The sequence below is a fragment of the Pristiophorus japonicus genome, chromosome 9 (assembly GCF_044704955.1).
Source record: "Pristiophorus japonicus isolate sPriJap1 chromosome 9, sPriJap1.hap1, whole genome shotgun sequence".
Taxonomy (NCBI): domain Eukaryota; kingdom Metazoa; phylum Chordata; class Chondrichthyes; family Pristiophoridae; genus Pristiophorus; species Pristiophorus japonicus.
The window spans coordinates 107482425-107507732 of NC_091985.1; the positions used below are offsets into that span (position 1 = coordinate 107482425).

At 45.1% G+C, this 25308-nt stretch overlaps 1 protein-coding gene across 2 annotated transcripts in view; it reads left to right on the plus strand.

The window, feature by feature from the left end:
- Positions 1–25308, plus strand: part of LOC139273164 (rho guanine nucleotide exchange factor TIAM2-like) — a 418212-nt gene that overhangs the window by 297943 nt on the left and 94961 nt on the right. Inside the window, exon 17 of one of the 2 annotated variants that reach the window (XM_070889673.1) lies at positions 7713–7813. In XM_070889673.1, the coding sequence (XP_070745774.1) occupies positions 7713–7813 (101 nt within the window). Of the gene's footprint in view, positions 1–7712; positions 7814–19624; positions 19699–25308 lie in introns of those variants that run through there. The other variant, XM_070889672.1, reaches the window with a different exon arrangement.

Consider the following 25308-nt stretch of genomic DNA (forward strand, 5'->3'; position numbering starts at 1 on the left):
GGATGCTAAGAGACTGCAAGGGTGACTTGGACAGGTTAAGTGAGTGGGCAAATGCATGGCAGATGCAGTATAATGTGGATAAATGTAAGGTTATCCACTTTGGGGGCAAAAATAGGAAGACAGAATATTATCTGAATGCGGCAGATTAGGAAAAGGGGCAGTGCAACGAGACCTGGGTGTCATGGTACATCAGTCATTGAAAGTTGGCATGCAGGTACAGCAGGCGGTGAAGAAGGCAAATGGTATGTTGGCCTTCATAGCTAGGGGTTTTGAGTATAGGAGCCGGGAGGTCTTACTGCAGATGTACAGGACCTTGGTGAGGCCCCACCTGGAATATTGTTCAGTTTTGATCTCCTAATCTGAGGAAGAACGTTCTTGCTATTGAGGGAGTGCAGCGATGGTTCACCAGACTGATTCCCGGGATGGCTGGACTGACATATGAGGAGAGTCTGGATCAACTGGGCCTTTATTCACTGGAGTTTAGAAGGATGAGAGGGGATCTCATAGAAACATATAAAATCCTGACGGGACTGGACAGGTTAGATGCAGGAAGAATGTTCCCGATGTTTGGGAAGTCCAGAACCAGGGGACACAGTCTAAAGATAAGGGGTAAGCCATTTAGGACTGAGATGAGGAGAAACTTCTTCACTGAGAGTTGTTAACCTGTGGAAATCCTTACCGCAGAGAGTTGTTGATAACAGTTCATTGGATATATTCAAGAGGGAGTTAGATGTGACCCTTATGGCTAAAGGGAACAAGAGGTGTGGAGAGAAAGCAGGAAAGGGGTACTGAGGTGAATGATCGGCCATGATCTCATTGAATAGTGGTGCAGGCTCGAAGGGCCGAATGGCCTACTCCTGCACCCATTTTCTATGTTTCTATATAACCCCGTTTAAGACAGAAAAGGAGAGGTGGAGGTAATAAACTAATCAAACGTAGAGAGGATAAAACCGCTTGTCCTGATAGATTGCATCCATGCATATTAAAGATTAGATAGCTGAGGTACTTATTCGAGTTCAGGAGAAATGTATTCTGCTTGAAAAAAAACACAAGTACAAACTAGCCAATTAATGAAACACCATGGATGAAGAAAGAGATGAGGTCAAAATTGAAACTGGAGTGCATGTCATAGACTAAAAAGTCAAGGAGAAGATGAGAAAAGGGAACACGATTAGGTTATAGGACTGGCCTACAGCTAATGTTTTATTTAAAAAGGGAGATAGACCAGTTAACTTCACATCAGTGTTAGGAAAGATAATGGAATCTTTACTCAAAGGTGTAATAGAAAAATATTTAGATACCATAATTATAATAGAATAGTCAGCATGGATTTCAAAAGGGAAGTTCATGCTTCATCAACCTCAGTGAATTCTTTGAAGAAGTAGCAGAGTCGACCAGAATAATGCTTAGATGTAATATATTTGGATTTTCAAAAGGCCTTCGATAAGGTACTGCAAAGTAGACTCAAGACTAAGGTCAGAGTGTTTGGAGTCTGGGACAAGCATCTGAATGGAGAGCAAACTGCTACAAAACAGAAAACAGAATAGGGTTTGAGGGTAGTGACTCAGTGGCAAAAGCTGTGAAGTGGTCTTCCACAGGTATCAATGCTTGGATCACAGTTGTTCATAATTTACATTAATGATTTGGACTTGGAAATCGAAGGTATAATTTCAAAATTTGCAGACAACAGAAAATTGGGTATAGTTAATATTGAGGAAGAATGTGACAAACTACAAGACGACACTAATAAACTTGCATAATAGGTGTGTAATTGACAAAATGAATTGTAATGTGTGTGAATGTGAGGCAGGAAGAATAAGGAGGCCACGTACTGCTTGGATAATTAGGCCATGATTTTACGGTCCGTGGCGGGCGATGTCGGTGATGGGTCCCGACCCCAATCTCTATCCCAGTCTCTGAAATTAATTTCCCCTGATTGGACTTGTTAAGCCCGCTCAGCGCGTTACCCAGCCAATTAGAGGAAGCGAGTCTGGTGATGTCATTTAATGATGTGTCATCAGCCAGTTTCCTTAAAGGGACTGTGGCCAAATTTATTTTGACATTTGTACTGTCAGTGTCCTACAGCATTGAGGTGCTGCAAACACTGACGAGCACTGCACATGACTCCCTCATATGTAAAGAATAATAGTAAATCTGAGAGAGCTTTAGAAACGAGCAAAGGATGACCAAAAAATTAGAAGAAAATATAATAAGATTAAACTAGCAAGAAATATACAAACAGATTGTAAGAGTTTCTGCAAGTATGTAAAAAGGAAGAGAGTAGCAAAAGTAAGCGTTGGTCCCTTAGAGGCTGAGACAGAAGAAATTATAATGGGGGATAAGGAAATGGCAGAGATTTTAACATATTTTGTATCTTCTTTTCTAGAATACACACACATCACATCGATGTGTGGGCTAATGAATGGGGAACTAAAAGTAGTTAAGATCAGTTGAGAAAAAATACTTGAGAAACTAATGGGGCTAAAAGCCGACAATCCTCTGAACCTGATGGCCTGCATCCTAGAGTTCAAAAAGAGCTGGCTGCAGAGATAACGGATGCATTGGTTGTGGTCTTCCAAAATTCCCTTGATTGTAGAACAGTCCCCGCAGATTGGAAGGTAGTAAATGTAACCCCGCTATTCAAGAAAGGTAGGAGAGAAAAAACAGAGAACTACAGGCCAGTTAGCCTGACATAAGTTGTCGAAAAAATGCTGGAATCCATTATTAAGGAAGTGGTAACAGGTCATTTAGAAAACCGTAAAATGATTAGGCAGTCAACATGGTATTATGAAAGGGGAATCATATTTAACAAATTTATTAAGAGTTCTTTGAGGACGTAACTAGCAGGGTAGATAAAGGGAAACCAGTTGATGTAGTATATTTGGATTTCCAAAAGGCATTCGATAAGGTGCTACATAAAAGGTTGTTACACAATATAAGGGCTCATGGGATTGGGGGGTAATGTGTTAGCATGGATAGAGGATTGGACAGACAGGAAACAGTAGGGATAAATGGGTAATTTTGATGATGGCAGGCTACAGCGACTGAGATGCCACAAGAATTAGTGCTTGGGCCACAGCTATTTACAATTCCTATTATTGACTTAGATGAAGGGATTGAACGTAATGTATCCAAGTTTGCTGCCAATCTGCTGCCAGGGATTGGGTCATCTATTTAAATATGAAAATGAGGCTGGAAGCCCCTTCTTTAACCTCCATTTTGTATTTAACTTTAGCTGGTCGGGCTTTGGACATCTTGTGAAACCTGCCAGCAAATGCAAGGCGAGGCCTTTACACTTTCCTCGTGGGATCCAGGGTCCCTACCTCAACCACCCCCTGTGATCGGGGACACCCTCTCTTTCCCCCCCCTCCCCCCCCCCCCCCCCCCCGTGAGACCTTCGATGCCTCCCACCCAGTGCTGTGTTCGCCCCTTCCCTGCTCCTCCATGATTTTAGAGCAGTGGTCCTAATGCCAACTCCTGGGGGACACAACTGTATACCGTTCTCCAGTCTGAGAAACAATTGTTCACTACTACTACTCTGATTACTCTCCATTAGCCAATTTTGGAATCATGCTGCCACTGCCGCTTTAATCCCAAGGGCTTCAATTTTGCCAACCAGTCTATTACATGGTACTTTGTCAAACATCTTTTGATAGTCCATGTAGACAACATCAACTGCACTACTCTCATCAACCCTCTCCGTTATTCAAAGAGCTTAATCAAGTCAGTTAAACATGATTTTCCTTTAACAAATCCGTGCTGGCTGTCATTAATTAACCCATATTGTTCCAAATGACGAATAATTTTGTCTCCGATTCTTGTCTCTAAAAGTGTCCCCACCACTGATGTCAGGCTAACTGGCCTGTAGTTGCTGGGTTTATCCCTCTCCCCCTTTTTTTTGAAGGGTGTAATATTTGCATTCCTCCAGTTTTCTGAAAATTTGTTCCCATATCTCAGGATTGTGGGAAGAGTACCCTAGTACACAGCCCATCTGCATTGGGTGACTTTTCTACTTTGGGTGTTGCCAGCCTTTTAAGTACCTCCTCTTTAACTATTTTTATCCTATCCAATTTTTCTACTACCTCCTTTACTGTGACATTGGCAGTATCCTCTTAGTGAAGACAGATGCAAAGTACTCATTTAGTACCTCAGCGCTGCCCTCATCCTCTACAAGAGCTCCTTTTGGTCCCTAATTGGTCCCATCCTTCCCTTGACTACCTTTTTGCTATTTATATGTTTATAAAATATTTTGTTCCCTTTCATGTTATCGGCTAATCTATTCCCATACACTCTTTGTTCCTCATATTTCCTTTTTCAGTTCTCTACTTCTTGTATTCAGCTTGATTCTCTAATGAACCGTAAGCCTGACATTTAGCATAAGCCTCTTTTTTCTGTTTTTTCTGTTTCATTTAATTTTCTATATCTTTAGTCACCCGGGGAGCTCTAGCTTTGGATGCCCTTCATTTCCCCCTCATGGGAATGTGTCTAAAGTGCTAAGATTTTTACTGCTGGGTGGTTTGCTGTGATTTTTTTGCTCAGTGGATGAGAGTTAAATTTTTCCACCCTTGGGTTTCTTACCTTAATTCATAGAGTAAGTCAACGAGTTAATCTGTACAGTTTGTGAGCTGCCTTTCCTTTGGTTCTCGGCACTTTATTGTGAATGAGATTTTCTAGCTGTTGAGGAATAATGGATCTCGAATTCTTGCTCAGTGGGAATGGGGGAGTTTGTTTCCACTTGGCCGGGTGCAGGGGTGGTGTGGATGTTGCACGCTTCCACAATTATTGTTCAGCGTTAGGGGACACAAGGTGCATTCGACACAAAATCTGTTGAGTCAAACTCAATGTCTGATTAATGGGAGGGGAGCAATGTGAGTTTGATGAATAAGAGTGGATTGCTTCTTGTGGGTGGGAGTGGGGGAGGCGGTAGAGGTGTTGTTGGGGGAGTATTCCTTGTTAATTGGGGAGCCTTCCCAGGTTGGGGGCAATTACCATTCTATCTGCCCAGTGGAGTTTGGGTGGGGTGGGGGGAAATCATGTGATTCTGTTCAGTGGGTGGGGGGAGGGGTTGCTCTAGTTTTGTTCAGTGTGGTTGGTGCCTGATGAATGATCTTTGGGTGTGGGGGTAGAATGGATTGACTGAGGGGCTTTCATGTAACGTTACACTCACTGTCACCTTCAGTTGCAATACTTTCAAAATCTTGACCACTCAGTTTCGATTCAACAATTTATTTAATCCAATTGATGGTTAACATTTAAATGTTATCCATCAGTCACAGTATATTTAAAAACGTGTGAATACAGTCTACTTCTTTATGCTATTCAATACTTGCTCATTGTTTGTGATTCTTTAACTAATAAAAGTCATGTGAAACATCAAAATAGGTGCAGGATAATGACTATCCTTGTAAAGCTAATCAGTTTAAAAACTGGAAATAGTGTAAAGTTTCAGTTAGAAACATATCTTTTCATTTTGCAGATGCTGATGGATCTGCTATGTATTTCCACATTATTATTGCAAAGCTATACATATTCTCTTGTCATATTATTCAAAATGTTAATAATATAGTGCAGTGCCACAAAGCAACAGATCCACTTCAGCACCATTGCCTGGTGTGAGATGCATCTGTGTCCCCAAGAGTTGAGCAACATCTTAAATACAGGTTGTTTCACGGACCTCCCGATCTCTGTAACCCTCGAGCCCTATAACCATCCGAGATCTCTGCAATTCTCTAATTCTGGCATTGTGCATGTCCCCGATTTTCATCGCTGCACCATTGGCAGCCATGATTTCAGCTGGGCCCTAAACTCTGAAATCCCTCCTGGAACGCCTCTGCCTCTCTACTTGTCTCTCCTCATTTAAGACACTCATTATTAAAATCTACCTTTTTGACCAAGCTTTTGGTCACCTGTCCTAATGTTGCTCGGTGTCACATTTTGTTTGATAATGGTCCTGTGAAGCGCCTTGCAATGTTTTGCTATGTAAATACAAGTTGCTGACCCAAATAGCATTTTGCCCACAATGTTCATTTTCACACACAAGATTGTTGCCTGTCGGCTTTAGATGAAAGCACTGTAGTTGTACAAGTGTGCCTCCTCAGATGTAGTTTGTTTAGAACATGACGTATAGCACTTTTCCAGTAAAATGGATCTACTGTCACTTTTTTCATTGTCCAACATTTATATATGATCCAACTTTCAACCTACTTAAATTCCCCTCAAACAGTTGCTGATTCTTAAAGGATTGAAATGACTGTCAGCTTAAATCAGAAGGAGCTGCCAGTCGTATACATAACTGAACCAAGCAGCATGTTCCATTTGAAATGTATGGCTTGGTTTCTCCCTCAAGCACACTTGCACAGAGATAACTGAACAAGACTGTGCAACATTTGTATCGAGTTAAGCACGGACATTGGAGCTGTGTTTTTTAACTGGATTACAGGGGCTGCCACCAAGACAAAATGTTTCATTTTTGTCCTAACTACACACCACTAAATGTTCTTTTTACAGTCTCATCAATTCACGCATGGCAGTGTACCTCAGTACTGAAGTAGTTACGTAAAAATACCCCAATCCTTTTTTAAATTTTGTTACTCATTTTGGCACACTTTGTGGCTGTTAATGTTCTTCAATAGCTGCAAGTAGTAAATTAAGTTATCATCAAACAGCAGTGTGGATAATTTAACTGTTTCCCCATGCTGCTTGCAGTGATTTTTAATGTAGGCTTGCTCAGATCTTCTGATACTTGTTCTTTTTTAATACTATGTCAGTGCAGCAGGGTGCTTTTCTACAGCAACATAAACATTTTTGAGATTTTGATCACTAGTAATTGTTATAACCATGGACTGAAATATCTTATTTGGCATGTATGGGAATAAAGTCCACATGACGCATCCTCCATATTTCTGTTGTTTAGCCAACTCGGAATCCTGACATCTGCTGGCACTGGATGTGAGGCATTTGCAGTGTTGGAAGCGTCTCAATGAGGTTTCAGTCAGAGATTCACTTGTTTTTTGTTCAGGATTAGACATAATCTTATGACTTTGTCATGTCCAAATACTAAAGAGAAATACGTTATCTAATTGGATGCAAAAGTAAAACAGTATGTTGTACAGAAGTTATTCACAATGTAACAAAGTGCATGGAAAAATAGATGCAGCATCCTTAAAGGAGGATAATATTAGCAGTTCATGAGTGCCTGTTTTAAAAAGAAGCCAAGGGAAAACTGCAGATGTTTGGATGATTCTTGCCTGATGCAGGCTTCCATTGTTTACGTGTTATTCCTGGGTTTGGTTACTTATTGCTCAGTGTTTTCATAAGACCTCTTGTTGGTGTCATTCACAGCCTGGTAGGTTTATGACCACTGATTCACTGAATTGTTTTGGGTTTTTTCTCCTTGAATCTGAGTAAATGAACTGTTTGTGTTGCTGTGTCCTTTTATTTGCAAGCTTTTTTTTTAACTCCGTCACATGAAATATTTTATTTCTGGTTCCATCAAGTTTATTTAACTTTAAATCTTTATTACAGCAACCTGTTTCTTTGAGGTCTGCTTTTAAATCTGACTTGCTTAATTTAATAGTTTGATTTGAAAGAGAAAAAGATTTTGGTCTGGAATTGAAAAGAGTATTGCAGCATTGGATTGAATGAGTAATTAGCTAAATACAGGTCTGGAGATTGATTTGCATAGAAAATGTTTAACCATCTGTAAATTTCAGATTTCACAAGCGTACCCGATGTACCAACTGTAACGAGAATTGTCACTGCAGACTGTGTGGAGTCACTGCGTCAGGCTGAGAATACTGAATCATTTTTAAAGGTAAGGGATAAAATTCTGAGAGTGCTTAGTGTGCAAGTTCTGAACTAAACTCTTGGCTGCGATGTACGTTTAAGCTTTCAGAGGCTGCAATGTTATCTTGATGGGCTGGATGGTATATCTGAAACAAATCATTAGACTGGCTGCACCAGTACATGCAGTGTATGTAGAGGGGGAAATGATATGTATATTGTGAATTTTAGATTGTGTTTTTAATGAGATTCTACAAAAATAGCAATGAAAAGCTTAAGATTTCATTCCCATGCTGAACTTCATTAAAAATAATCAATGTACGTTTTACTGTGGTTAATACCTGTCTGGCTTCCCAATTACCTCTTGACTTAACAATGTCTTCAAAACCTAATGTTTACATGTCTTTAATTTGAAGCACATTAGTAAAAACAGTGGGTCTGCAAACAACTCATTTGTTTCCCTCTTGCAAGGATTGCACACATTTTTAGTTTTGCTTTGAAAAGGATTCTAATGTGAGTAGCTCTAATGCCTTTTGTTGCATGCAGTTCTAATGTCTTTTCTCTTCTCATAAGAACATAAGAACATAAGAATTAGGAACAGGAGTAGGCCATCTAGCCCCTCGAGCCTGCTCCGCCATTCAACAAGATCATGGCTGATCTGGCCGTGGACTCGGCTCCACTTACCCGCCCGCTCCCCATAACCCTTAATTCCCTTATTGGTTAAAAATCTATCTATCTGTGACTTGAATACATTCAATGAGCTAGCCTCAACTGCTTTCTTGGGCAGAGAATTCCATAGATTCACAACCCTCTGGGAGAAGAAATTCCTTCTCAACTCGGTTTTAAATTGGCTCCCCCGTATTTTGAGGCTGTGCCCCCTAGTTCTAGTCTCCCCAACGAGTGGAAACAACCTCTCTGCCTCTATCTTGTCTAGTCCTTTCATTATTTTAAATGTTTCTATAAGATCACCCCTCATCCTTCTGAACTCCAAGGAGTAAAGACCCAGTCTACTCAATCTATCATCATAAGGTAACCCCCTCATCTCTGGAATCAGCCTAGTGAATCGTCTCTGTACCCCCTCCAAAGCTAGTATATCCTTCCTTAAGTAAGGTGACCAAAACTGCACGCAGTACTCCAGGTGCGGCCTCACCAATACCCTATACAGTTGCAGAAGGACCCTCCCTGCTTTTGTACTCCATCCCTCTCGCAATGAAGGCCAACATTCCATTCGCCTTCCTGATTACCTGTTGTACCTGCAAACTAACTTTTTGGGATTCATGCACAAGGACCCCCAGGTCCCTCTGCACCGCAGCATGTTGTAATTTCTCCCCATTCAAATAATATTCCCTTTTACTGTTTTTTTTTTCCCAAGGTGGATGACCTCACACTTTCCGACATTGTATTCCATCTGCCAAACCTTAGCCCATTCGCTTAACCTATCTAAATCTCTTTGCAGCCTCTCAGTGTCCTCTACACAACCCGCTTTCCCACTAATCTTTGTGTCATCTGCAAATTTTGTTACACTACACTCTGTCCCCTCTTCCAGGTCATCTATGTATATTGTAAACAGTTGTGGTCCCAGCACCGATCCCTGTGGCACACCACTAACCACCGATTTCCAACCCGAAAAGGACCCATTTATCCCGACTCTCTGCTTTCTGTTAGCCAGCCAATTCTCTATCCATGCTAATACATTTCCACTGACTCCGTGTAACTTTATTTTCTGCAGTAACCTTTTGTGTGGCACCTTGTCGAATGCCTTTTGAAAATCTAAATACACCACATCCATCGGTACACCTCTATCCACCATGCTCGTTATATCCTCAAAGAATTCCAGTAAATTAATTAAACATGATTTCCCCTTCATGAATCCATGCTGCGTCTGCTTGATTGCACTATTTCTATCTAGATGTCCCGCTATTTCTTCCTTAATGATAGTTTCAAGCATTTTCCCCACTACAGATGTTAAACTAACCGGCCTATAGTTACCTGCCTTTTGTCTGCCCCCTTTTTTAAACAGAGGCATTACATTAGCTGCTTTCCAATCTGCTGGTACCTCCCCAGAGTCCAGAGAATTTTGGTAGATTATAACAAATGCATCTGCTATAACTTCCGCCATCTCTTTTAATACCCTGGGATGCATTTCATCAGGACCAGGGGACTTGTCTACCTTGAGTCCCATTAGCCTGTCCAGCACTACCCCCCCTAGTGATAGTGATTGTCTCCAGGTCCTCCCTTCCCACATTCCTGTGACCAGCAATTTCTGGCATGGTTTCTGTGTCTTCCACTGTGAAGACCGAAGCAAAATAATTGTTTAAGGTCTCAGCCATTTCCACATTTCCCATTATTAAATCCCCCTTTTCATCTTCTAAGGGACCAACATTTACTTTAGTCACTCTTTTCCGTTTTATATATCTGTAAAAGCTTTTACTATCCGTTTTTATGTTTTGCGCAAGTTTACCTTCGTAATCTATCTTTCCTTTCTTTATTGCTTTCTTAGTCATTCTTTGCTATCGTTTAAAATTTTCCCAATCTTCTATTTTCTCACCTATCATTGGCCACCTTATACGCATTGGTTTTTAATTTGATACTCTCCTTTATTTCCTTGGTTATCCACGGCTGGTTATCCCTTCTCTTACCGCCCTTTTTCACAAATATATTTTTGTAAAAGTCCTCCATTCAATTGTGCCACAGTCTGTGTTTCCAGTCTACTTTAGCCAACTCTGCACTCATCCCACTGTAGTCCCCTTTGTTTAAGCATAGTATGCTCGTTTGAGACACTGCTTCCTCACCCTCAATCTGTATTACAAATTCAACCATACTGTGATCACTCATTCCAAGAGGATCTTTTACTGGGAGATCGTTTATTTTTCCTGTCTCATTACACAGGACCAGATCTAAGATAGCTTGCTCCCTTGTAGGTTCTGTAACATACTGTTCTAAGAAACAATCCCATATGCATTCTATGAATTCCTCCTCCAGGCTACCCTGTGCGATTTGATTTGACCAATCGATATGTAGGTTAAAATCCCCCATGATTACTGCCGTTCCTTTTTCACATGCCTACATTATTCCCTTGATTATTGCCCGCCCCACCGTGAAGTTATTATTTGGGGGCTTATAAACTACGCCCACCAGTGACTTTTTCCCCTTACTATCTCTAATCTCCACCCACAATGATTCAACTTTTTGTTCATTAGAGCCAATATCGTCTCTCGCAACTGCCCTGATATCATCCTTTATTAACAGAGCTACCCCACCTCCTTTCCCTTCTTGTCTATCTTTCCGAATCGTCTCATACCCCTGTATATTTAATTCCCAGTCTTGGCAACCCTGCAACCATGTTTCTGTAATGGTCACCAAATCATACCCATTTGTAATGATTTGTGCCGTCAACTCATTTACTTTATTTCGAATGCTGCGTGCATTTCGGTAGAGTATTTTAATACTAGTTTTTAAACCATGATTTTTAGTTTTGACCCCTCCTGCAGCCCCTTTACATTCAGTGGCCCTTTTTGTTTTTTGCCTTGGGTTTCTCTGCCCTCCACTTTTACTCATCTCCTTTCTGTCTTTTGCTTTTGTCTCCTTTTTGTTTCCCTCTGTCTCCCTGCATTGGTTCCCATCCCCCTGCCATATTAGTTTAACTCCTCCCCAACAGCACTAGCCAACACTCCCGCTAGGACATTGGTTCCGGTCCTGCCTAGGTGCAGACCGTCTGGTTTGTACTGGTCCCACCTCCCCCAGAACCGGTTCCAATGCCCCAGGAATTTGAATCCCTCTCTGCTGCACCACTGCTCAAGCCACGTATTCATCTGAGCTATCCTGCGATTCCTACTCTGACTAGCATGTGCACTGGTAGCAATCCTGAGATTACTACTTTTGAGGTCCTACGTTTTAATTTAGCTCCTAGCTCCTTAAATTCGTCTCGTAGGACCTCATCCCTTTTTTTACCGATATCGTTGGTACCAATGTGCACCACGACAACTGGCTGTTCACCCTCCCTTTTCAGAATGTCCTGCACCCGCTCCGAGACATCCTTGACCCTTGCACCAGGGAGGCAACATACCATTCTGGAGTCTTGGTTGCGGCCGCAGAAACGCCTATCTATTCTCCTTACAATCGAATCCCCTATCACTATCGCTCTCCCACTTTTTTTCCTGCCCTCCTGTGCAGCAGAGCCAGCCACGGTGCCATGAACTTGGCTGCTGCTGCCGTCCCCTGATGAGTCATCCCCCTCAACAGTACTCAAAACATTGTATCTGTTTTGCAGGGGGATGACCGCAGGGGACCCCTGCACTACCTTCCTTGCACTGCTCATCCACCCCCTCCCCCCCTACCCAGAAGATTTTGATTCCTTACTAGAGTACAGTTGCATATCTGCTTGGTGCCCTCCAGTACCTCAATCAAGTGACTAATATTTAAGGACGTGTTTATTTGTACTGCAAAAATGGTCGCCCCCTTGTCTCTGATGGGTCCCCTTGAAGGATGAGCCACACCCTAAAGTTTCTCTGGAATGTGTAACTGGAATCGCCCATCCCAAGTTCTCACTGACTTCGCAAATTGTAACTCGATCCACTTTGACTTCCAGAAGCCTCAGAGGATAGATCTCCCCAGAAGCCACCAAGTGCCAGGCGAAGTCGCTTACCACCACCCCTCTACCCCTGCCATAGATAGGACATTGTGTGTGGGCTATTAACAGGTTTATTGGGTATGAAGTGAATAGTGACAATGTCGTGACTTCTGGATTGGAAGAACCCCTCTCTCCTCCGATTCCCCACCCCGCCTCTCTCTTCAGCACGCCCCCCCCCACCGCCAACCCATCTCTCTCTTCTCTCCCCACCCCTGCCCCCTCCTGCTACCCCCGTCTCTCTGTCTCTCCTCCTCCCCGCCACCCCGTCTCTCTCTTTTCTCTCGCCCGTCTCTCTCTCTCCTCTCTTCCCACACCACCCCCCATCCCATGTCTCTCTTCCTACCCCCCGCCAAGCTCGCTCTCTTCTCCCCCCCCCCCCCCACAGCTCTCTCCAACCCCCCCCCCAGCTCTCCCTCTTTTGCCCCCCCAACTCTCTCCCTCTCTTCCCCCGCTGCCCGTGCTCTGCTCTTACTCACCCCGACCTCTCTCTGCGCCCACTCAGCTCTCTGCCTCTTCCCTCCCCCCCACCCACTCTCTCTCTTCCCCTCTTCTCCCCCCCCCCCCCATCCAGCTCTCTCTTCCCGCCCCCCCACTCGCGTTCTTTCTCTCTCTCTCTCTCTCTCTCTCTCTCTCTCTCTCTCTCTCTCTCTCTCTCTAACCCCCCCCAGCTCTCTCTCTTCCCCCGCTCCCCCAGCTCTCTCTCTTTCCCCCGCCCCCAGCTCGCTCTCTTTCCCCCGCCCCCAGCTCGCTCTCTTTCCCCCGCCCCCAGCTCGCTCTCTTTCCCCCGCCCCCAGCTCGCTCTCTTTCCCCCGCCCCCAGCTCGCTCTCTTTCCCCCGCCCCCAGCTCGCTCTCTTTCCCCCGCCCCCAGCTCGCTCTCTTTCCCCCGCCCCCAGCTCGCTCTCTTTCCCCCGCCCCCAGCTCGCTCTCTTTCCCCCGCCCCCAGCTCGCTCTCTTTCCCCCGCCCCCAGCTCGCTCTCTTTCCCCCGCCCCCAGCTCGCTCTCTTTCCCCCGCCCCCAGCTCGCTCTCTTTCCCCCGCCCCCAGCTCGCTCTCTTTCCCCCGCCCCCAGCTCGCTCTCTTTCCCCCGCCCCCAGCTCGCTCTCTTTCCCCCGCCCCCAGCTCGCTCTCTTTCCCCCGCCCCCAGCTCGCTCTCTTTCCCCCGCCCCCAGCTCGCTCTCTTTCCCCCGCCCCCAGCTCGCTCTCTTTCCCCCGCCCCCAGCTCGCTCTCTTTCCCCCGCCCCCAGCTCGCTCTCTTTCCCCCGCCCCCAGCTCGCTCTCTTTCCCCCGCCCCCAGCTCGCTCTCTTTCCCCCGCCCCCAGCTCGCTCTCTTTCCCCCGCCCCCAGCTCGCTCTCTTTCCCCCGCCCCCAGCTCGCTCTCTTTCCCCCGCCCCCAGCTCGCTCTCTTTCCCCCGCCCCCAGCTCGCTCTCTTTCCCCCGCCCCCAGCTCGCTCTCTTTCCCCCGCCCCCAGCTCGCTCTCTTTCCCCCGCCCCCAGCTCGCTCTCTTTCCCCCGCCCCCAGCTCGCTCTCTTTCCCCCGCCCCCAGCTCGCTCTCTTTCCCCCGCCCCCAGCTCGCTCTCTTTCCCCCGCCCCCAGCTCGCTCTCTTTCCCCCGCCCCCAGCTCGCTCTCTTTCCCCCGCCCCCAGCTCGCTCTCTTTCCCCCGCCCCCAGCTCGCTCTCTTTCCCCCGCCCCCAGCTCGCTCTCTTTCCCCCGCCCCCAGCTCGCTCTCTTTCCCCCGCCCCCAGCTCGCTCTCTTTCCCCCGCCCCCAGCTCGCTCTCTTTCCCCCGCCCCCAGCTCGCTCTCTTTCCCCCGCCCCCAGCTCGCTCTCTTTCCCCCGCCCCCAGCTCGCTCTCATGTAGCTTTGAAACTGACATTTGATATTTTAATGAAATAACTGAGGACGACAGGCAAAGCTCCAGATTGCATCTCAAATGAAGCAATTCATGGACAGAATGTTTCTTGTAAGTGATAGTTGCACATTGTACAAGAGGCTGTGATAATATTTGCATTTCCTGTTTAGTGCAAACTCATGTTGACCATTTCACAAGAGGGCTGTGATCTAGAACTTGATATCCTGCAGCATGTGTGAAAAACTGGTGCTGTTAGTGTCACTGTATTAGTGCTACAGCTTGCAATTTAGATTTCCCCCATTTCTCCCCCTGCCACCACAACTTCCCCTTCCGCTCCGAGAATGAGATCGCATTAAGCCCAAGACTTCCTTGTCAAGAGCCACCTCCTCTGCAGTGAAGTGTTCATCTAGCAACCTGCCCAGGACCTAAAAAAGCACTTGCAAAATGAGAGGGGCTGGCAGCAGAACAAAAGTCCAGACAATGTATAACATATTTACAAAAGATAGAGAGAGAAAAAGGGGAGGTGGAGTAGCTGTACTATTAGGGGTAACATACTGACAGTAGAAAAAAGTGGCACATCTATCAGCAAGACAGAAATAAAATCCATATGGATAGAGATAAAAAGATAATAAAGGATCAAACACACTAATAGGGGTAGTCTACAACCACCTAATAGTGGAAGGGAGGTGAAGGAAGAAATATGTAAACAAATTAGGGAAATAAGTAAAAAGCATAGCATAATAATTACGGATGATTTCAACTCACCCGATATTAATTGGACAGAAGAGGTAGGTAAAGTGGATAAGGGAATAGAGTTGCTACAATGTGTACAGGACTTCTTTCTAACCCAATTTGTAAAAGCCTGACCAGGGAGGAATCGCAATTGAACCAGAGCAGATAAGAGAAGTAAAAGTAGGGGAACATCTAGGCAATAGTTACCATCATATAATACGTTTTAAGGTAATAATTGAGAAGGACATAAGTATGATGAAAACCAGGGTAATAGATTGGAGAAAAGTTGATTTTGAGGGGCTGCGAATAGAACTTGGGAAAATAAAATGGACAACAATATTGCCAAAAAAATTATGTAGATCACTAATGGGAAACATTTAAAACAGTATTCAACAGAGTACAGGAAAAATATATTTTGCTAAATCGTTAAAAAAACAAAAACAAGCTAAACACTAATGAGGCACCGTGGATGAATAAAGTCATAATGGAAAAAATTGAGTGTAAAGAAACAGGCATACAATAAGTACATGGACAGCAGGGGAGAGCATGATAAGGGAGAATACGAAGAGATTAAGAGAAAAGTCAAAACAAAATTGGGAAGGCAAAGAGGAAAAGAACCAAAAGCGACATAAGGAAAAACTTTTTTACACAGCGAGTGGTTAGAATCTGGAATGTACTGTCTGAAAGGGTGGTGGAGGTCAATCACTGCTTTCAAAAGGGAGTTGGATAAGTACCTGAAAGAAAAAAACATTGCAGGGCTATGAGAAAAGGGCGGGGGATTGGGACTTACTTAGGTGCTTTTGCAGAGAGCTGGCATGGGCTCGACTGGCCAAAGAGCCGCCTACTGTGCTATAACCATTCGATGATTCTCTGAAAGAGGTAGCTGTTCAGAGTGGTGGGCAGTGGCGTTCCACAAGAATCATTGCTGGGACCACTGTTGTTCACAATTTATATTAATGATTTATACTTTGGAATCAAAAACACGATTTCTAAATTTGCGGATGGCACCAAATTGGGGGGGGGGGGGAATAGTCAATACTGAGGAGGACTGCAACAAATTACAGGAGGACATTAATAAACTTGCAGAATGGGAATATAATTGGCAAATGAATTTCAACAAAGATAAATGTGAGTTACTACATTTTGCTGAGTTTTTATCTTTTTTTGCCTCTCCCAGGAGATCGCATGGCTATGGGTGGGGCGAATTGTTGCGTTAAATGGGGTATCGCAGTTGGGGGGGGGGGGGGTGGACTGGTTGGGTCGGATGCTCTTTACCTGTCCGCCATTGTTTATTGTTCATAGGTTTATATGTAACCTTCATGACTGCTGACCGAGGGCTATGTGGCTCTTTGTCAGCCGGCGTGGACACGCTGGGTCGAAATGGCCTCCTTCTGCATTGTTAAGTTTCTATGTTTCTATGTTTTCTAATAGGGAGGTCACATATTACTTGGAGGGTGCAAGTCTGGGTGGGTTAGAGGAGAAAAGGGATCTCGGAGTACAAATACACATCACTAAAAGTAGCAACACAGGTTAGCAAGGCCATTAAAAAAGCAAACCAAGCACTAGAATTTATTTCTAGAGGGATAGAATTGAAAAGTAGTGAAGTTATGCTGAACTTCTATCAAACTTTGGAGTACTACATACAATTCTGGTCGCCATATTTTCAAAAGGATATAGAGGCACTGGAGAGGGTGCAGTGAAGATTTACAAGGATGATACCAGAAATGCGAGGGTTTACATATCGGAAGGATAATCAGGCTGGGTCTCTTTTCTCTTGAAAAGAGAAAGCTGAGGGGTGACCTAATAGAGCTGTTTAAAATTATGAAAGATTTCGATAGAATAGACAGAGTGTTTCCACTTAAACGTAGAAACATGGAAAATAGTTGCAGGAGTAGGCCATTCGGCCCTTCGAGCCTGCACCACCATTCAATATGATCATGGCTGATCATGCACCTTCAGTACCCCATTCCTGCTTTCTCTCCATACCTCTTGATACCTTTAGCCATAAGGGCCACATCTAACTCCCTTTTGAAAATATCTAATGAACTGGCCTCAACAACTTTCTGTGGTAGAGAATTCCTCAGGTTCACCACTCTTGAGTGAAGAATTTTCTCCTCAACTCGGTCCTAAATGGCTTACCCCTTATCCTTAGACTGTGACCCCTGGTTCTGGACTTCTCCAACATTGGGAACATTTTTCCTGCATCTAACCTGTCCAATCCTGTCAGAATTTTATATGTTTCTATGAGATCCCCTCTCATCCTTCTAAATTCCAGTGAATATAAGCCTAGTCGATCCAGTCTTTCTTCATATGTCAGTCCTGCCATCCTGGGAATCAGTCTGGTGAACCTTCGCTCCACTCCCTCAATAGCAAGAATGTCCTTCCTCAAATTAGGAGACCAAAACTGTGTACACTATTCAAGGTGTGGCCTCACCAAAGCCCTATATAACTGCAGTAAGACCTCCCTGCTCCTGTACTCCATTCCTCTCGCTATGAAGACCAACATACCATTTGCCGCTTTCACCGCCTGCTGTACCTGCATGCCAACTTTCAATGACTGATGTACCATGACACCCAGGTCTCATTGCACCTCCCCTTTTCCTAATCTGTCACCATTCAGATAATATTTTGCCTTCCTGTTTTTGCCACCAAAGTGGATAACCTCACATTTATCTACATTATACTGCATCTGCCATACATTTGCCCACTCACCTAACCTGTCCAAGTCACCCTGTAGCCTCTTAGCATCCTCCTCACAGCTCACACTGCCACCCAGCTTAGTGTCATCTGCAAACTTGGAGATATTACATTCAATTCCTTCGTCTAAATCATTAATGTATATTGTAAATAGCTGGGGTCCCAGCACTGAACCTTGCAGTATCCTACTAGTCACTGCCTGCCATTCTGAAAAAGACCCATTTATTCCTACTCTTTGCCTCCTGTCTGCCAACCAGTTCTCTATCCACATCAGTACATTACCCCCAATACCATGTGCTTTAATTTTGCACATTAATCTCTCGTGTGGGACCTTGTCAAAAGCCTTTTGAAAGTCCAAATGCACCACATCCACTGATTCTCCCTTGTTCACTCTACTAGTTACATCCTCAAAAAAATTCCAGATTTGTCAAGCATGATTTCCCTTTCATAAATCCATGCTGACTTGGACCGATCCTGTCACTGTTTTCCAAATGCGCTGCTATTCCATCTTTAATAATTGATTCCAACATTTTCCCCACTACCTATGTCAGACTAACCAATCTATAATTCCCTGTTTTCTCTCTCCCTCCTTTTTTAAAAAGTTGGGTTACATTAGCTACCCTCCAATCGATAGAAACTGATCCAGAGTCTCTAGAATGTTGGAAAATGACCACCAATGCAACCACTATTTCTAGGGGAAGAGCAGAACTAGAGGCCGCAAATATAAGACAGTCACCAAGAAATCGAATAGGGAATTTAGAAGGAACTTCTTTACCCACGAGAATGTGGAACTCGTTACCACAGGGATTGGCTGAAGCGAATAGTATAGATATATTTATGGGGCGGTTAGATAAGTATATCAGGGAGTAGGGAATAGAGGGTTATGCTGATAGATGAAGAAAGATGGGAGGAGGCTCGAGTGGAGCATATACGCCAACGTGGACTGGTTGGGCCTGTTTCTAAGCTTTATATCCTATGTAATCTTATGTAAAGACAAGGATTTGAATTGGAATTGCAAGGTGGTTCTCTGATATAGAATCATTAAGCTGCTCAACTGCTTGCTGTCCAGCAAGAAGTTGTGTGTTTTTTTTTGTTAACAATTTAAAGAATTTGGATGTTGCCCTTTTTGTACCAGTCTGGACCCCTTTGGCATTGGAGACGTAGTAAGTTCATAGTGTATTTAAGATGATTTTCTCTTAGCTTTTGAAGAAGCATTTACTAAGCTAGGATATTATTCAGGTGGTATCAACTAATGGCACGAGAGGATAAGTACCCATTTTTAGCGTTACTTCGTAACCCCACTTAGAATCCTAATAAAACCTGGCTTAATGAATTGCAGCTGTGTGCCAGTTTCTCGACAGTAACACTGTCACGGAGTGCTGTGTAATTTCATGTATCATTATCATTTGAAAGCACCCATTACTGTCAAAGCCACATTCAAGCCTTGTCAACTCCATTGGTATTGCCTTAGAGCAATGAATAAAATTGTAACACGCTGTGGGAGGAGAATTGTACTTTTTTTTTTGACACAATACAGGGCATATGATTTTAGAAAAGCTACTTTTAGGTTCTCTCATTGCCACAGCTCAAGTGAACACACTGATGAGCTTCGTGCGTGTGTGTATATAATCTAAAAGTATTTTTACTGACAAAAAGCCATGTTCGTGTCCTACTCCAGCTGCTTCTGTAACAAAGTCACGCATATTGTGTATCTTCCTTGTGCACATTATACATGACTAAAGGGGAAGCTCATTCATTTGATGTTATCTGCCTGCAACCCATTTCCTACTGGTGGACAGTGATGTTTGAAGGCATTGAGTGCAAGGAGGAACCGGCTGTGAAGCACCTCTGTTATGGCTCTTAGAGCTGATTTCAAGTCACTCCTTTCGCATTCCTCCTTTTTTGCATCCACTCCTTAAGTAAAAAATATACAGTGGATGTCAGACGGCTCTTTGGATTCAGCTAGACTGTTTTTCTCTCTGTATGGACCTTTGAATAGTAACACAGGTAAGAGCATGTCACAGCACTGTCTGAAGTCAAGTTCTGCAAAATATTAATTAACTGAAAGAAAAGTAATTAAAGATGTCTCCAGATTTAACTTCACTCTTGAATGATGTTTTGAGTGATGCCTTAAATTTCCTAGTCATTGCCTGTGACAGGAATGTAGCTAGTAACAGTTTATAGTGTGAAAGTAAGCTTCAAAATGTATGCAACCCTTAATTGTACAGATATAAGTCTATTACTCGGCCAAAATTGTTACTGCGAATACAGTTATCTCTTATGCTTATATTATATCACATACTTTCTGAAACGCCCTAGTGTGTGGTATTACAACAGAGCAGAGCTTGTGGCAATATTAAGTTGTATAGAAGCAGAAATATAATTATAAGCAAGGAGGTTGATCTTTACTTTTGCGGAGGCAAATAACAAGCTGTGCTATCACTACAAATGCAGGAACACATGAAGGATGGGGAACTTGCGGGAAAATTTATGTATTTAGCTTGATGGAATCCAGTATTGATAGTTATCTTCTCTGTTTCAAAAACACTGAGGGCTGGATTTTCGGCTCCTTTGCTCCCCAGTGGGGCAGTAAATGCTGTTTTTGGGCGTTACACCAGGCATCCGTTTTTAGCGCCCAGCTGGTAAATTTGGCTCATGGTTTGCGGTGCCATAAAAACTTACCGCTCCGCCTTCAGTTTCACTGAGATCTTGACGTCAATCGTCGTGCAATGCTCCACTAGCACCTTGAATGCAAAATTTGGTCCAAGCACCTCATTTAACGCTCGCCCCAGGAAATGTCTGATAAACCAGGCATTCCCAGGATGCAGTAGATGGTATTGGTAGCATGTTTAAATGGAAGGAGGAGCATCCTACATCGCAGGTCACATTGACTACAACGGTTGCGCACATCACGCTGTGTGAAGCTCCGACTTGCGAACAGCACTTTTATCTGCCATTACAGTACCCTTACAATGTCAGTGAGAGAATTTAACGGTGGCATTACTAGTTCGCCAGCGTATCATGCTCCATGCTATTACCAGGCAGCATCAAGCTAGAAGAAGGACTCTTGGTCATGTCGGCCCATGGATGAGGGGAGGTCGAAGACGTCTATGGAGGAGAGCTTACAGGCACTAATGCTCATACCTCCAGTTCTCTGAGGAGCAGTGTGTGAGAAGGCTGTGCTTCCGAAAGGAAGTGCTAACAGAGATATGCCATCTCCTACAGGCAGATCAATGCCTGCATCACTTTGGAGGCAGCCTTCAATTCTCCCCTGAGCAAGTTTCTGAATTCATTGTGGTGTGCTGCAGGCTGCACAACTTGGCCATCACGAGGGGCCAGGCATTGCCAGTGGGGATTGCAGGCCCACCTCCGGAGGAAGAGGACAAAGAAGAAGAGCCTGGCGAGGCCCCAATTGGATAGCCGCACCATTCACTGGGGAGGCAGCGTGGAGATGCTGCTGGACCAAGAGTCGCATGTTGCCAGCTCATAATGGACCGGCTCAAATGGAGGAAACTGAGGGATGGAGCTAATACTGGACACGCTCTGTGCCCCCATAAAGGCACATCTCTGGTGAACGTTGGAATGATACACAAGACACCAATGGCAAAGGATCAAACTGACATTTTACTGCAACAAAGTAACAAAACTCCCCCCACCAAAAATAAACCATACAATAGACAACGTTATGTTGCATCATCAATCAGAGGCAGTCCCTCGGAATCGAGGAAGACTTGCTCCCACTCCCAAAGTGAGTTCTTTGATGGCTGAACAGTCCGATACGAGAGCCACAGACCCTGTTGCAGGTGGGACAGTCATTTGTTGAGGAAAGGAATTGGTGGGGTTGGTTTGCCCCGCGCTCCTTCCGCTGCCTGCGTTTGACCTCTTCACGCTCTTTGCGATGGGACACGAAGAGCTCAACGCCCTCCTGAATGCACTTTCTCCACCTCGGGCGGTCTTCGGCCAGGGTCTCCCAGGTGTTGGTGGTGATGTCGCACTTTATCAGGGAGGTGTTGAGGGTGTCCTTATAATGTTTCCGCTGCCCACCTTTTGCTCGTTTACCACGAAGGAGCTCCACATAAAGCATTTGCTTAGGGAGTCTCGTATCTGTCATGCAAACTATGTGGCCTGCCCAGCGAAACTGATCGAGTGTGGTCAGTGCTTCAATATTGGGGATGTTTGCCTGGTCAAGGACACTGGTGTTGTTGCGCCTGTCCTCCCAGGGGATTTGCACGATCTTGCGGAGACATCGTTGGTGATATATCTCCAGTGACTTGAGGTGCCTTCTATACATCGTCCATGCCTCAGATCCATACAGGAGGGCGGGTATTACTACAGCCCTGTAGACCATGAGCTTGGTGGTAGATTTGAGGGCCTGATCTCCAAACACTCTTTTCCTCAGATGGCCGAAGGCTGCACTGGCGCACTGGAGGCGATGTGGAATCTCCGCATCAATGTCTGCCTTTGTTGACAAGAGGCTCCCAAGATGTGGGAAATGGTCCACATTGTCGAGGGCCGAGCTATGAATCTTGATGATTGGAGGGCAGTGCTGTGCGGCGGTAACAGGCTGGTGGAGGACCTTTGTCTTTCAGATGTTAAGCGTAAGGCCCATGCTTTCATATGCCTCGGTGAATACATTGACTATATCCTGGAGTTCAGCCTCTGAATATGCGCAGATGCAGGCGTCGTCCGCATACTGCAGCTCAACGACAGAGGTTAGGGTGATCTTGGACCTAGCCTGGAGGCGATGCAGGTTAAACAGCTTCTCATTGGTTCTGTAGTTTAGTTCCACTCCAGCGGGGAGCTTGTTGATTGTGAGGTGGAGCATGGTGGCGAGAAAGATGAAGAGGGTTGGAGCGATGACGCCAGCCCTGTTTGACCCCGGTCCAGACGTGAATTGGGCCTGTAATGGATCCGTTGTTAAGGATCATGGCCTGCATGTCATCGTGAAGCAGGCGAAGGATGTTGACAAACTTTTGAAATGAAGGAGAACGCTCCATAGACCCTCATGGTTGATACTGTCAAAGGCCTTTGTAAGATCGAAAAAGGGCATGTATAAGGGCTGGCACTGCTCCCTGCAATTTTCCTGCAGCTGTTGTTCTGCAAAGATCATGTCTGTTGTGCCCCGTAGGGGACGAGATCCGCATTGTGATTCCAGGAGGAGCTCCTCGGCCACAGGGAGAAGTCGATTGAGGAAAACTCTAGCGACAACTTTCCTAGTGGCTGATAGGGAGATTCCCCTGTAGTTGCCGCAGTCTGACCTGTCCCCTTTTTAAAAAAAATGCTCACAATCACTGCGTCTCTGAGATCTCCCAGCATGCTCTCCTCCCTCCAGATAAGAGAGATGAGGTCAGGTATCCGCGTCAACAATGCTTCTCCGCCATACTTTAGCGCCTCAGCAGGGATTCCATCCGTACCTGTAGCCTTGTTATTCTTCAGCTGTTTTATGGCTTTGCCTATCTCATGCAACGTTGGACTTTCACTGAGTTGGTTGAGGGTTGCATGCTGCAGGATGGAGTCGAGAACACTCAAGTCAAAGGCAGAGTCTCAATTGAGAAGATCTTCAAAGTGCTCCTTCCATCGGGCCCTGACAGCCTCGGTGTCCTTGATGAGTGTTTCCCCGTCCTTGGCCAGGAATGGGGTGGGACCTTGGGAGTTTGGACCGTAGGTGGCCTTGACTGCAGTTAAGAATCCTCATACATCATGGCTGTCGGCCAGTTATTGTATCTCCTGTGCTTTCTCCATCCACCACCTGTTCTTTAGGTCCCGGGTCTTTTGTTGGACCTGAGCCTTGAGCCATCTGTAATGTTGTTTTGCAGCTCCTGAATTGGGTTGTTGCTTGAGGCTCAGCAATGCTTTGCGCTTGCGATCTATTAGTTCTTCGATCTCCTGATCATTTTCATCAAACCAGTCCTGATGTTTTCTGTTTGAGTGACCAAGTGTCTCTTCACAGGCCTCTGAGGGCAGACCAAGCGCTGTGGGCATTCAGCATCTCTGTCATCAAGGCACACCAGATTGGCTGTGAGGCGCTGGCTGTATAGGGCTCTCTTCGCTGGATCTCAAAGTGCCCCAGCATTAACTTTTTTGCTGAACCGCTTCTCTGTCTCGTCTGCTTTGGGACAATGTTAATGTTGATGATGGATCGGATTAGGCAATGGTCCGTCCAGCAGTCATCAGCTCCTGTCATGGCACGGGTGATGCGCACATCCTTGCGATCCCTGGCTCGGATGATGACATAGTCAAGCAGGTGCCAATGTTTGGAGCGAGGGTGTTGCCACAATGCCTTGTATTTGTCCCTCTGGCGGAACAGGGTGTTGGTGATGAGGAGTTCATGTTGCAGGGTACTGAACAACAATGGGACTTTTTTAACACTGCAATTTTCGGCTTGGGCGCACAAGATCCATTGTGTAATGCTTGATTTAATGCCCCTGAACATGGATCCTAATTTTTTGCCGAATTTTGAGTCAAGGGCCGAAACCTTTTTTCAGGCGGTATCTTTACCACTCAGCCACGGTTAATGCCCTGAAATCAGGAAAGCCAAAAATCCAGTCATGAGAATTAATAAATAAGTAACCATTTATTTTATGATTCAAGGGCTCGTGGGAGAAATTGGCTTCCTTTACTTCTCCGGGGAGCAATAACGGGGCGCTCATGGCTTTCCGACCGGGCGTGGTGAACTACCGATGCCCGAGATCTTCCCTCGCAGGTTAGCGCTGGTGGTAAACCTTAACGCCATGATCTCCTGCGCCCCGGAGATCGTGATGTCATCCGGTATGCAGAGCCCCATTATCGCCCCGGATCCTAAATTCCCTTCCGCGTCCTGTAGCATCGCCGGGCATCAACAAAGACAGCTGCAGGAGGCGTTGTGAGCTTGACTGGCCGCTTGGGGAGCAGTACTTAAAGACATTGGTGGTCAAGTAGGCCAACATTTTATTCTGAGCCCTCTGTTGCTTTTTGAAAGTTTCACATGGCATGCGCTTCAGCAGCCCTGGGATTGCACTTCGTAAATCGCAGGTGCCGACACCCACCATACACAGCCTTGCCTTCAAAGCACGTCGGCAATGGCTCTTCCCTTTAAGGGAGGGAAGGAGCATCTGAATCCAGCAGCGCTGCACGGGACATTCTGCAGCACTCTGCCGCTCTTGCTCCGTTTAATGCTCCAAGGGAAGTGGTTCCCTTACCAACTGGAGCGCTAAACCCGAAGTTCGCGTCTGTTACAATTTCTAGCCCTTGGTGCACCAGTAGAGCCTGCAAATATTTAATATTGTGCTAAATCTGGGATGCTTGAGAACTTCTGTTACTGAAGGGGTTAGTAGATGCTTGAACTGTAACTGGGTTGGAACAGATTGATTGTTACATAGAATACAAAACACCTCAATGACAGTTTACTTACACTTGGAACCTTCTTATGCTAAATGTTGACATTTTGCTAAATAGTTGATGCGATTAGTTTCCTTTTAGTGAATTGCCAGCTGTTTTTTTTCATCCCCCCCCCCCCCCCCCCCCACCCAATCTCTCCTGAAGGCACTGACATGACAAACGTTCATTTGCATGAGTGCCAACTGCTCCTTAGTCACTTAATTCTTCATTTCTATCCTGTTCTGTTCTTGGCCAAATTCT